General features: G+C 43.4%; 1 protein-coding gene across 28 annotated transcripts in view; it reads left to right on the top strand.

Annotated features, from left to right (window-relative positions):
* TRDN (triadin) overlaps positions 1–14,601 on the top strand; it is a 286,138-nt gene that overhangs the window by 216,061 nt on the left and 55,476 nt on the right. For 19 of the 28 annotated variants that reach the window (XM_081941060.1, XM_081941056.1, XM_081941059.1 and 16 more), the window contains 8 exons: positions 791–823; positions 938–976; positions 1,137–1,169; positions 1,377–1,409; positions 1,531–1,569; positions 3,204–3,236; positions 5,886–5,912; positions 8,004–8,051. In XM_081941060.1, coding sequence (XP_081797186.1) covers positions 791–823; positions 938–976; positions 1,137–1,169; positions 1,377–1,409; positions 1,531–1,569; positions 3,204–3,236; positions 5,886–5,912; positions 8,004–8,051 — 285 coding nt within the window. The remainder of the gene's footprint in view (positions 1–790; positions 824–937; positions 977–1,136; positions 1,170–1,376; positions 1,410–1,530; positions 1,570–3,203; positions 3,237–5,885; positions 5,913–8,003; positions 8,052–14,601) is intronic. The other 9 variants (XM_081941063.1, XM_081941044.1, XM_081941062.1 and 6 more) reach the window with 9 other exon arrangements.

The raw sequence follows: 14,601 nt of genomic DNA, 5'->3' as shown, positions 1-14,601 counted from the left end.
AACTGGTAGTGTTTTGGTGGTCTGTGTCGCTGGAACTGGCAGTGACCCAGCCTTGCCACGTCCCCGAACCGGTTCTCCTATGGCCCCACCATCTTGCTTTTCGATTCTACGTGTGCACAGAACAATTTTCATTACACAAATTTTTATTTTATTTTTAACCAATTTCATTGTATTTATTTTGTACAATGACAATAAAGATTATACTTAATGTTTTGCGCATGTGCAGACGAATTTATGTGCAAATCCGCACGCATGTGGAGCGCATTTTGTGCACATCAAACCGGCAGTAATGCACACACCGAACCAGCAGTAATGACAGCAACAACCCACCCCTGCCCCCTCTCCACTATTGATCTGAGCCTCTCTTCCATCACCCATCATTTACTTCTTCTTTGACTGTATCCTTCCCACATCCTAGCCAAGTTTGGACCCTTCCTTATACTTCTTCTTCTTCCCCCAGATGCCATTTCTCTTAAATCTCTCATTGTGAGAGAGCTTTATTGTCACATTTGACAGCAGCAAAAGTAGAAGGAGAGGCCACCACTGTGTTTGCACCAGGGGGAAAATCTCTTAATGAATAGATAATAAAGTACAGTCTGCCAAAGCTGAGTTATCTAGTCAGAGCCATCCCTTCAATCCCAATTTAGTTTCAATTGGGGAATTACAACTTTTTTTCCTCTAAGTACCTCACTCAATCATTTGCTTCTCTGTTATGTATTAAACTATGCACTGTTTATTTAAAATACCCAAATGCAGAATTCATATTTTCCCCCATCCTCTTACTTTTTAGAAGCAGGCAAGAAAGAAAAGCCAATTGAAATAGGTAAGCACACTCTTATTTTCCTGAAATAAGCTTACCTGAAAGATGTGTTATACATACTGATAATCTATATTCAGCATTTACAATAATTGATCTATTTAAATATTTTTATTGTAGCCAAGCTGCCCAAAAAGCCTGTGCAAGCAAGCAAAACTGGTAAGACTTGAGCAAGAATAAATCTGGAAAATTCCATTTTCCATCTTGAAAAGACTACAGGAATGTTTCATAAGAGCAGTGGCTAATTGACAAAAATAAACCATCAAATGTAGAATGGATCATTCAATGAAAAATCATTTTCTTGACTCTTGTTTTCTAGAAACAGATAAGAAGGAAAAGCCAGTAGAAATTGGTAAATATGCTGACCATGTCCTATTTTTAATTCTCTGTTTAAAATTTATAATAATCCCAAATTTGTAGTATTTAATTTTAGCCAAGCTACCAAAGAAAGATATTCATGTAAAAGAAACTGGTAAGATCTTAGCAAAATAAAAAAGTAAAAATGCCCACAATAAGTTATCTAGGATCATCATCTTCATGTCTTTCTCTTATTTTCTAGAACCAGATAAGAAAGAAAAGTCAATACAAATAGGTAAGCCCTCTTTTATTTTCTAACCTTTGCTCCCTTTAACAAATAGTTATGATAGGAATATTGATTATCTATGGTATGTATAAAATTTATTATAACCAAAATACTTATTTATTTATTTTAGCCAAGCCGCCTAAGAAGGATGCGCATATAAAGGAATCTGGTAGGATCCGGGCAAAAATACACCTATATATGAATTTGCATTTTCCACTTTAAAGCACTTAGTTTTAAATGAAATAAAATTAAGGGCATATAACATAGTGTACATTTTGACCACTGTGGCCTCAACCACATATCCCCATTGCTGTACATTCAAGATAGTCTATTTGCTGTTTGTAGAGAACATATTTTCACTTAAAGTTCCTCCCTCTTAGGGCCAGCTTGCTACTGAGAAATAGTGAATTTGCTCCAGGCAATCTAGCCAGACTCTTTTCCATCAGAAAACAGAAGCAGACCTACTCCATAAAGTGACGTGCGGTGAGGTTTATGGCTAGTGAGGCTGGTCACGTCATCAGGAAGGCGGGGAATGGGATCACACCTTCCTGAGCGCGCTCCGCTGGCTCGCACTCCGCGATCCCCAACAGCAGCTGCTTTTCAGTGCTTTTCTGTGCGTCTGGCATTTAGGACATCCGGCTATCTACCTAAATACCAGACGCACAGAAAAGCACTGAAAAGCACTTCGCATCCAAGCCACTTCGTCTTGATGACGTCGCTGACGTCGCTGCTGGGCGCAGCTGGACGGAGGTAACCAGAGTGGCACCAAGGGGTCTGGGCGGATGAAAGAGCGAGCGAGAGATGGAGGATCAGGCAGCCTGATCCTCGGTCGCTCGTCCGCCGGACTGCCTTGGCGCCACTCTGGCTACCTCCGTCCGTCCGTGCATGGCAGCTGCTGTGACATCATCAAGCCCCTGCCACTTCTGGATGTCGATTGCAGTCGCGAGGAGCACGCAAAGTACAGCAGAGGCAGGAAGGTTATTCCGAGAACCCTCCTGCCTCCGCCGGTTGCCCAGCTGGCACTGCCCCGCGCGCACTCCTCCTGCTCCCTCCTCTTCCTCTTATATATATGAAACTCCCACGTGGACCCTCGTGGATATTATTATTTTATATATTATTATTTCATGATGAGAGGTGAGGCTTTGCCTCCCCTGCCTCCCCTGACCGCACGTCCCTGCCTCCATATTCATTCTGTGTTGCCTAGAGATGGATTCTCTAAAGTTGGCAAGCCACTGGGTTTCATTATTCCACAAATGGACTGAACTGTCCCATCCATCATGAATTGTTTACTATCAAGGAGATGAAATCCCTCCAATTTGTAGCTTGCCTTTCCTTTGGGGGGGGGGTATGAGAGTGGGGTTAGTTTAAGGGGATCTGGAATTTGTGGAAGACCACAACCGGTCCTTCCCAATTGGTGCTGTTCCCACCAATAAGCCAGGTGTGGGTTGCTACTGGCATTACTGCTGGTTCGCTGCGCAAAAAGTTTTGGTCCGACCTGGTAGAAACCCATCTCTGCAATAAGCCCTGCAAAACTTAATAGATACTGCACAGCTGATGGCACCTCTCATTGTGTCATCTTAACCTCTCTTCCCTCTTCCACTTCATAATTCTCTACCAGCCTGGCTCTCTGAGTCACATGAAGCTTTCCAGCCAAGGGCAGATTATTATCTTTCTTCCATGACCACTTCTATTACCTCTGCCTTTTCTACTGCATCTGACAGCAGTAGTAGGTAATCACAAGGGAACAAGGGGGAACTATAAGCATTCAAATGGAGAAATAACTCTCTGGTTTTCCTCTTCTAGAACTGCATAAGAAAGAAAAGGCAATGGACACAGGTGAAAATGCTTTTCTTTTCTTATCCTTCCTTGAAACATATGATTATGATAAAAGATATTGCTTATCCAGCTTCAAAATTTATGGTAACAAAAATCTTTCAAAAATCTATTTTAGCCAAAGTGCCAAAGAAGGATGTGCATGTAAATAAAACTGGCAAGTCCTTTGTAAAAATAAACTCAGAAAATTGCACTTTTTTACTTTTAATGCCCAGTATACATTAAGACAAGCCTGTAGAAATCAGCATGCCATTTACCAAATGACTGAAAAGTTAAATTTTTAAAAGTTAACCTGGATAACAGATTATACTCTACTCCCTGCAGGATATCTCTGAAATTACATTGTATATTCATGTAAAAAACTCACTAGATTTTTTATGGGTGTCTGGCAATCTGGTATTCTTCAATCAGAATAGTTCTAGCAAATCAACTTTTATAAAACATATTAATTATTCTTCATACACACTATGCAAATGCAAATATGATATTTCATGTTCTGAAAATCTTGGCGCTCTCCAATCTTAATAAGCCATTTTTAAATGAAATATTTATCTTTTGCTCAATTGTGTGTGTGTGTGTGTGTGTGTGTGTGTGTGTGTGACATACACTTGACAGAAGAAAACCTTTTATTATGCTACAAGTTATGATTGTATCTCAGTAAGTTGGAGAGAAGGAGAACTCATGAATGCTACTATAGACCTGGTAACATCCCAATTCAAGAAGCATAGCTGTTATTGAGATAGAGATTGTTCTATTGAGGCAAACATTTTCCAATCTCATATAAGCGGATGGAAATGCATAACACAACATACTATTTTATTAGTAATTCTGTTCCCGTATATGAAATGTGTAAACTGCTCTGGGGATGTAATCCTTTTATCACTAAAATAAATATCAGGCATTCTCCAAATATTTTTTTCAAAGTCTTGCTATATTTTTCAGTAGCGCTTTATTATCATACATCAAAAATTTGTGGATAATTTATATACTAAGCAAAGGGTAAGTAATTGAATACTTTATCACATATTGGATCTTGGAGATCACCTTTGGGGGGAAAAATGTCTAATCTGCCTCATGGCCTTCATACATAGAGATTGCATGGTGCCACCTCATATTTGGCACCTTTGAGAGAGTACCTTTCTGAGAGTGCCAGAGGCTGGTTTGTACCCTCCTGGAGTGAGCCAAATTGTGCCCCCCCCCCAGTCTGGCCACTGTTGCTTGCTTCTGGGAGAGCACCGCATGGCCTCTGTATAAGAAGGCTGCATGGCAGATTGACTGGTTCTTCTTCCCAAAGGGGATCTTCTGAAAAAGTAAATGAAGTGAGTGAGGCATGACAGTGGGGGGGAGGACTCCCAAGGGCTGTGAAGACTCAGCTTCTTTGGGAGGTAAGCCCAAAGGATCCAGCATGGCAGGATGGGGAGGGGGGGAATAGACAGGTGAGGTCTCTACAGCATTCCTATAGTTGGTGCTAAAGGCAGCCATGTTTTTGTTCACATGACCACAGGGGGGCTGAAGCAGCTGTAAATTCAGATACAGGTTGTTCAGAGCTATTATAATGCAATTATAATGGCCTCTGAACAAGCAGTTATAAATCAAGGACTATTTGTAACCCCCCGCCCCCTTGGGAATGAATGGTGCTTTTGTTTTTGGCATATTCATCATTGGGGAAGAAGCCATCATTAATCAAGATGACAGGAAAACCTCTGCATTTTTGAAGCACTGAATATACCCTTCAATCCTAACCCAACAAGAAGAAAATTAGCATGCAAGAAAAGTTTACATCTAGATGAGAAGAAGGCAATGCATACAGTTGATCACAACCATATACTGGAAGAATATAAAGAAGGATGCCAGGTCCAATTCTGCAAGACTTCCATTTCTGCTCACTTAGCCATTCACCGGCACTGCCGCTGGGAGCTTTAAACACTTTTCAGGCAAAGCAGAAAACTGATGTGAAAATGCCACGGAGCAGCAACATTTCTGTCAACACTACATTGTTTTGGTTTTGTAGTGATTCAATAAACTCAAAAGTCAGAAATTAAAATGTACAATCTTAAACCATCTCATGACGATGGATGCAGTTGCCCAATGTGGAACCAGGCAACCCTTCTATCTAGGACTGGTGCTCCAAGATTTTCAGGAAAACATGTTATCAATGCTTCTTTTTAGAATGCTCATTATGTATTTCCTTGAGTTCCAGATCCCTACTAAGCAGTCTTCAAGTAATTAGATCATATTCTATTGGGGGAATCCACTTTTGTTAGAATCTTTCTGGAAAAATCTTAAAAGTATTTTTTTTTAACCTTCTTCAGGAACAAAAAGAATTTTGGGAAGTAAGAGAAATATGCTTTTGTTTTTGTTTCATACCACGGGGATCACTGATTCAAAAACATTGTTCTCCTCTCCTACCAGATTCCGCCCTACTTGCTTTTTTTAAAAGAGAGTTGAAAATATTGCTTCGTTCTACATGGCTACATATTGGATTTCTCATGAGGATTTTATTATTTCTTAGGCTTTTAAAGCTTTTATGGTTCTTTTAGATTGGGTAGCTATCACTTGGGATATCAGTGGTAATGTATACAAATGAATATGTGTGGTACGAATATTGAGGTTCTCTGTAGTGTTCAGAATATTTTTTTACTGTATTTGCAGCTATTGGAGGAACCCACAAGCAGAAAGGTTGGGAATGTTATTTCCTTTTAAAAATTTATAAACTTATATTGAGAACGCTGTGCAGTCTGATCCCTAGCCAATTTTCAGAGAAAAATGCAGAGACCTTCATTCAGTTCAATAATTCTGAGAGCTGGGTTTGTAATGTCTCATGAGATCATACACTTCTCTTTTGCACTGTAACAGTTAGTCGTTACTACTTTTTTGGTTAAAAGTGTTTTCAGTCTTGAACTATGGTATCACTTGTATTAAAACTAACATTTTGTAGTTGAGTTCCTTCTCTAAATTATTTAGGATCGTATAACAGTTCCAGATTTCTCAGGTTTAGTCCATGTTAACTCAATGTATGAGAAGCTTTCTGTTTTTATTTATTTTATTTATTTATTAAACGCTATTTATTTATTTATTAAGCTATTTACTTACTTATTAAAAGTAAATATAGGTGCCCAAATCACACATACTGTAGGGGACTCCTATTTTAAAATAAGTTTTATTTTTTATGTAAATAATACATTAACATAATTTGTGGTTCCTTTTTTTTTTGAAGACTTAGATCTATTATGGCTTTGGAATTAAAAACATGCTTATTTATTTATTTACATCCTGCCTTTATTACTTTTATCACCAAATCAAGGCAGCTAACAAATATAATATGCCTTCCTCTCTTATTTTCCAACAACAACCCTGTGAGGGGATTTGAGCTGAGAGTGACTGGTCACCCAGCTGGCTTTCATGATTAAGGTGGGATAGAAGTCACAGTCTCCTGGTTTCCAGCCTGTGGTGCCTTCCAGACTTTAGCTTACACAGTAGTACCTTGGTATCTGTCAACAATTCGTTCCAGAAGACATGACGAATACTAAAACTGATGCATACTAAGAAAACCACGTGACTTACCACCTGACCCATTATTTTGGCCAGAAGAAATAGTGAGTCACAAGGCAGCCGTCAACTACTGGCAGAAAGACGAGTCCAGGGACAAGATTTCTGCCTCAAAATGTGCTGAAGATCAAATTTGATTAGTTTTGAAGTAGTCAAGGGCCTAGGTAGACTTTATCCTAAATCTGCTGAAGTTTTCCTCAGAAGTGGCACATTCTTCTCCTTTGCCATGCTGCAAGGGGGATTTTAAAGAATTATTTGGTTGTCTTTAAGATGAATTTCACCTTACAAATCAGATGCACAGGGATTAACAATCGATAGGTAAAACAGTGGGTGGTTTAGGATTCAGGTAACAAGCCAAATGCATTTAAGAATAGCAACAGATGCTTCTAGTTTATTTCTCACAGTCATTTCAAGGAAGATAACCTCTCAATCTATGCACCTTATGTCTATTGATTCACAATGCTCTTTTCCAGGGGTGGGTTCCGGCCGGCACTACTGCCGGTTCACTCAGGTGCATGCCACATGCTCATGCGCAGTACAACTAAAATTGCTCTCTGCATACACAGAAGCAAAAAACAAGATGGCCCCGCCTATGGCACCACTGGGAGAACCGGTTCAAGGGCGTGGCAGGCCTGGGTTACTGCCGGTTCCAGCCAAACCACTACCGGTTCGGCCAACCCACCACTGCTCTTCTCCCACTAACACCCGGTAACTAACTAGGGAAGACATCCAGGTAAATGCATTCAGGTTGATCAGCATACTGTAGCAATGCATATTCTAAGCTCTGAATGCGGCATTTACTTCAGGGTTCCAGCAAAAAAAAAAAACAGTTACTGCAGACAATGAATTTGCTTAAGGACTGCCACAAAAAAAAAAAATTGTAAAATTGATCATGGTCACCCGATGAACCACTTAACCATCAGCATGATTTATGACCACAATTCTGGGCTCAATTCTTGTCATAAATTGAGGTCTACCTGTATCATGTACTTTATCTCTCTGCAATTCTGCAAGATTGTAATCTAGATATAAATTTCTTAGAAGACTTAAATGTAATGTTATTGCACAATTTTAAATTATCTGTGGTGATCTAAACAATATGCAGAAACGTCACTTCAAATAAGCGGTAGAGATTTAAAGCTATTTCAAAAGGCCTTTGTTTGCATAAGCCATTCTCTTTGAGACTAGCTGTGTTACATGTCCCTTATCTTTGTTTTGCAGCTTTACAAGAAAAGAAAGAAGAAAGACCTAGCAAGGCAGGAGAACAAGGTAAAAAAAGAAACTCAGTGAAGCCGATATTATCTAAAGCAAGTGTCAGAGCTGTTTTTTTAAAAAGCACATTTCATATTTCAAGAAATGGACAACCTTGAATTTGTCTCTTTTAACTATCTCGGTGAGTAGTCTTTTCAATCTGTCTGGGAAGCATCATTCTGACAGATCTCAGTTTGTATGTACCCAAGTGCAGAGAGAAAATGTAAGTGTTTATCTAGACATGTCATCTTTTGTGGCCTAAATTCTTTTAACCAACTTGATTTGTGGCATAAAGGCTTTAAGGTGAGGTGAACACTCTATGTCATAGGCATTATTCTTTTCTGTTTTAACTATATCTGACCATCTATGTGGATTTTTAAAGAAATTGCATTGCTTACAGGTAATCCTTGACTTCCAACCATTCATTTAATGGCCATTCGAACTTACAGTTTTTTCAGGTGCCTTCCAACAAACCAAGTCAATAGGAGAATGCCAGATTTGCTTAACAACTACATGGTTTGCTTGACAACCATGGCAAAAAAGATCATAAAATTGGACCTGACTCACTTAACAATCACTGCTTAACAATGGAAATTCTGGTTCCAATTGTGGTCATAAGTTGAGGACTATCTGTATCATGGGGCAAAGTTAGGTATAGAAAGTGGACTTCCACATGTTTCCATTTAAATGGCAAAATCAGCATACAGGTTTAATATAGAAAAAAGGTATAGAATTGATATAAAGGAAAACACTAGATAAAGTGAAGATTTAAATAATTTAAATACATTTCAACATCAGGCATTGTTCCTCTGAAGTGACACGAGGCTGGCTCCTGGGCCTAGTGAACGCTTCATTGGGTGAGGGGTCCTTACCGGCCGCCTTGAAAGAGGCGGTGGTGAGGCCCTTACTCAAGAGGCCTTCCCTGGACCCGACGGAACTAGCTAATTATCGTCCTGTCTCCAACCTTCCCTTCCTAGCGAAGGTTGTAGAGAATGTGGTGGCTCAGCAGTTCCCACGACACCTGGAAGAAACCGACTATATAGACCCGCACCAGTCCGGTTTCCGACCTGGTCACAGCATGGAGATGGCCTTGGTCGCGTTGGTTGATGATCTCTGGAGGGCCAGAGATAGGGGTTGTTCCTCTATCCTGGTCCTATTAGATCTATCAGCGGCTTTTGATACCATCGACCATGGTATCCTATTGCGCTGGCTGGAGGGGATGGGAGTTAGGGGCACCGTTTTGCGGTGGTTCGGCTCCTAGCTCTCCGACCAGACGCAATGTGTGTTTGCAGGGGAGCAGAGGTCGACCCTGAGGTCACTCACTTGTGGGGTGCCGCAGGGATCGGTCCTCTCGCCCCTTCTGTTCAACACATATCCTCACGCTCCGAGTCTGATCGAACACAGGTAAGAGCCTATTTACGGACCTACCTTGTGGCATTGAGAGCAGCCAAACATAGACATTGTGCCGCTCTTATTGCGTCCGCGGATAACCGCCCTGCTGCCCTGTTTAGGGTGACCCGCTCTCTCCTGTCACAGGGGATGCGGGGGGCACCCTTGCAGGGTAGAGCAGAGGAGTTTGGGGAATATCTGCAGGACAAAGTCACTCAGATCCGGAGCGGATGGGCCCCCTCCAGTGGGCCGGACGAGCCGTCAACAGTGAGTCTTGTGAGACCATTCTGGGAGGAGTTTGACTCTGTTGCCCCCGAGGATTTGGACAGGTTGCGTGGATGGCTGCGACCCACCACATGTTCAATGGACCCGTGTCCCTCCTGGCTGGTACTGGCATCCTTGGAGGTGACACGAGGCTGGCTTCTGGGCCTGGTGAACGCCTCATTGGGTGAGGGCTTCCTACCAACTGCCTTGAAAGAGGCGGTGGTAAGGCCCTTGCTCAAGAGGCCTTCACTGGACCCAATGGAGCTGGCTAATTATCGTCCAGTCTCCAACCTTCCCTTTTTAGCGAAGGTTGTTGAGAATGTGGTGGCACAGCAATTTCTACGACACCTTGACGAATCCGAATATCTAGACCCACGCCAGTCCGGCTTCCGACCCGGGCACAGCACAGAGACAGCCTTGGTCGCGCTAGTTGATGATCTCTGGAGGGCCAGAGATAGAGGTTGTTCCTCTATCCTGGTCCTATTAGACCTCTCAGCGGCTTTTGATACCATCGACCATGGTATCCTATTGCGCCGGCTGGAGGGGATGGGAGTCGGAGGCACCGTTTTACGGTGGTTTGGCTCCTACCTCTCCGACCGGTCGCAATGTGTGTTGACAGGGGGGCAGAGGTCGACCCTGAGGTCACTCACTTGTGGGGTGCCACAGGGGTCGGTCCTCTCGCCCCTCCTGTTCAACACATATGTGAAGCCGCTGGGAGAGATCATCCGTGGTTTTGGGGTTGAATACCATCTGTACGCTGATGATACTCAGCTGTACGTTTCAACCCCAAATCACCCCAGCGAGGCTGTCGAAGTGATGTCCCGGTGTTTGGAAGCTGTCAGGGTCTGGATGGGGGACAACAGACTCAAACTCAACCCCTCCAAGACTGAGTGGCTGTGGCTACCGGCACCTCGGTTCAGTCAGCTGACTCCAACGCTGGCCATAGGGGGCGAACAACTGCCCCCTGTGGAACGAGCGCGCAATTTGGGCGTCCTCCTAGATGCCCGGCTGTCAATGGACGACCATGTGGCAGCCGTGGCTAGGGGGGCGTTCCACCAGGTTCGCCTGGTGCGCCAATTGCGCCCCTTTCTGGACCGGGATGCCCTACGCACGGTCACTCATGCACTGGTGACGTCTCGCCTGGACTACTGTAATGCTCTCTACATGGGGCTTCCCTTGGGACGCGCACGAAGACTGCAGCTAGTCCAGAACGCAGCTGTGCGGGCAGTCATGGGGAGTACTAGGTACTCCCACGTAACACCGCTCCTGCGCAAGCTGCACTGGCTACCTGTGGTCTTTCGGGTGCGTTTCAAGGTTTTGACCACCATCTTTAAAGCGCTCCATGGCATAGGGCCTAGTTACCTGCGGGATCGCATCCTCCCACATACATCCCTGCGGCCAATTCGCTCTCACAGGGAGGGGCTTCTCCTGGTGCCGTCCACTAGGCAATGCCAACGGGCGACACCAAGGAGTAGGGCCTTCTCTGTGATGGGCCCAACCCTCTGGAATGACCTCCCCCCCCCCCGACATTAGAACCACCACTGACTTCCGCTCCTTCCGGCAGAAACTGAAGACACACCTGTTCCGACTGGCTGGCCTGGCATAATTCTTAACGTCTACCTCCTGGCATATATATTTCCTACTGGTTTTTTAGGGGACTTAATTTTATAGGACACTGGGGTTTTAAATTTTGTATATTTTAAATTATTTATTTAGCAATTACAGTTCTGTCTATTTTATCCTCCTCTTATTTATGTATTTATCCATTTAATAATTTTTAATTGTTATTATGTATGATGTTTTTGATATGGACTGTACACCGCCCCGAGTCCCTTTTGGGAGAGGGGTCGGTCTAGAAGTGCTAATTAAATTAAAAAATTAAAAATTAAAACATATGTGAAGCCACTGGGTGAGATCATCCGTGGTTTTGGGGTTGGGTACCATCTGTACGCTGATGACACTCAGCTGTACATTTCCACCCCAAACCACCCCAACGAGGCCGTCGAAATGATGTCCCGGTGTTTGGAAGCCGTCCGGGTCTGTATGGGGGACAACAGACTCAAGCTTAACCCCTCCAAGACAGAGTGGCTGTGGTTACCGGCACCTCGGTTCAACCAGTTGATTCCATCACTGGCCATAGGGGGCGAGCAACTGCCCCCTGTGGAACGGGCGCGCAATTTGGGCGTCCTCCTAGATGCCCGGCTGTCGATGGATGACCATGTGGCAGCCGTGGCAAGGGGGGCGTTCCACCAGGTTCGCCTGGTCCGCCAATTGCGCCCCCTATTGGACCGGGAAGCCTTACGCAGAGTCACTCATGCGCTGGTGACGTCTCGTCTGGACTACTGCAATGCTCTCTACATGGGGCTCCCCTTGAGATGCACCCGGAGACTACAGCTGGTTCAGAATGCGGCCGCGCGGGCTATCATTGGGAGTACTAGGTACTCCCACATAACACCTCTCCTGCGCAAGCTGCACTGGCTGCCTGTGGTTTTTCGGGTGCGTTTCAAGGTGCTTATTACCATCTTTAAAGCGCTCCATGGCACAGGACCTAGTTACCTGCGGGATCGCATCCTACCGCATACATCCCTGCGACCAATTCGCTCTCACAGGGAGGGACTCCTCCGGGTGCCGTCCACCAAGCAATGCCAACGGGCGGCGCCTAGGAGTAGAGCCTTCTCTGTGATGGGCCCAACCCTCTGGAATGACCTCCCCCCCGATATTAGAACTACTACTGACTTCCGCTCCTTCCGACAAAAACTTAAGACTCACCTGTTCCAATTAGCCGGCCTGGCCCATCTATAGTCCCATTTTACCTCCTGGCGGATATTTTATCTGGGATAGTTTTAAGGGTTAATGTATTTTAAATTTTTTAAAATTTTAATCTAACTTAAACTAATTTGTACAGTGAACTATTGTTACCTCCTCCAGCCCTATATTTATTCTATATTTATACTATGTATATTTATTGTTTTATTGTTTTAATATGACTGTACACCGCCCCGAGTCTCTTCTGAGAGAGGGGCGGTCTAGAAATTGAATAAAGTTAAGTTAAGTTAAGTGGATGCTGGAGCATGGTTTCTTCTTTTTCCTTCTGGGCACAGTTAATTTTGCATCCTATAGTTTTGTTGCTGTTAGTATTTAGTTACCAATTTAAATAATCATGTCTTTAAAAAGTCCTAGGTAAAATTCAGTTGCAGGACTTTTCTATGGAAAATCTGTGCTCCTTAGGTTTTGATAATGCTACAAATGGGATATACAGTAGATCTGCAAACAAACTTAAGTAAGATGTCAAACCCCAATATTTATCGTTTGTTTCCAAAAGGATTTGTTCCAGCCTCCTATTTAATCATCTATTCCAGTTCTGAAATTTCATAAGGTTAAATCTCAGCAGTCTTTTTTGAATGTTTTAAGAGTACTCCTATGTACCTTCAGTTATGTTCATGTGGAAATGAAGCAATAAAAACTCTAAACCAGTGTTGGTGAACCTTTATGTAAAGGCGTGCCAAAATTGTGTGGGTGTGCCCAATAGCACGCACATGCATGCCCACACCCACAATGCAATGCACCCCACCCACCTACACATGTGCGTGCGATCTCCCTGCACATGTGTGCAGACCCCCTCACGTGGGGGGGCTGCCCTCCCCAGGCTCCAGAGGCTTTCCTAAAGCCTTGGGAGGCCTCCCCCAGCACTCCGGATGGCTGAAAATCAGCTGGCCTGCATGCGCATGGGTGCTGGATCTGATGGCTCGTGTGCTGGCAAATATGGCTCCATGTGTCACCTGTGGCATGTGTGCCATAAGTATGCTATCATGGATCTAAACCTTATGATACTATATTGTTCCCTGTATAAGGACTCTAGCTTATATCTTATCTTGAAGAAATTTCAAGGTAGGGCATGTTTAATTTTTTTGGGACAGGAACTAGAAAATAACTCTCCAAGTCTCCAAGTCTTCATTATTTTTTGATTCTACTATACTTATTTTTTCCTGTTATACCAATATGTAGAAAGATGTGATGCTTCTATTATGACAAATTTTGTTTGTTTCTGGCCTTGGAGCTATAATAAATTTGATTGGATTTGATATACATATATAAAGTTAATATTAAAGTTAATTCTATATAAAGTTAATATTTATTTCAAATAACACAAACTAAAGGACACGGAGACCTAAACATATGAGAGAATTAAAAAAAAATAGTTTCAACATCTTTGATGAACTTACTCGTGACACAATTGTAATTTGTATTATATTTTCTTATCTTTAAAAAGTATTACTTCAAATATTTATAGAATGATAATGACAAACTTAGGTAAAAGATAAATGTTCCCCTCGCACATATGGGCTAGTCGCTCCCGACTCTAGGGGGCTGTGCTCATCTCCGTTTCAAAGCCGAAGAGCCAGCGCTATCCAAAGATGTCTCCGTGGTCATGTGGCCGGCATGATTAAAAGCTGAAGGCGCACGGAACATTGTTACCTTCCCACCCGTGGTGGGTTGCTGGCGGTACACCCCGGTATAAGCATACTGGTGCCTGCCGGGAGCAGTGCTCCAGAGGGCCCACCTGCCCGCCCACCCTCCTTACCTGTATTTGAGCTCTTTTGCGTTTCCGCGCATGTATACGGAATGTACAGTGCCTGTGTGATGCTCCGCTGAGCAGCTGGAGTGTCGCGGAGGCATCGCAGGAGGTAAGGACGCATGTGTATGCTCATGCTGCGAATGTTCATATGGTGGACTCTGGGCCCCGTTGCACCTTACCGGTTGCAATGGGATCCAGAACCCACCACTGCTTCCCACCAAAGGTGGTCCCTATTTTTCTACTTGCATTTTTGCATACTTTCAAACTGCTAGGTTTGCAGAAGCTGGGACAAGTAATGGGAGCTCACTCCATTACGCAGCACTAGGGATTCAAACTGCC

Source organism: Natrix helvetica (genome assembly GCF_964273705.1).
Source record: "Natrix helvetica genome assembly, chromosome: 2".
Lineage (NCBI taxonomy): Eukaryota > Metazoa > Chordata > Lepidosauria > Squamata > Natricidae > Natrix > Natrix helvetica.
Note: the sequence above shows the minus strand (reverse complement) of the source record. Positions and strands in the feature narration are given on the sequence as shown.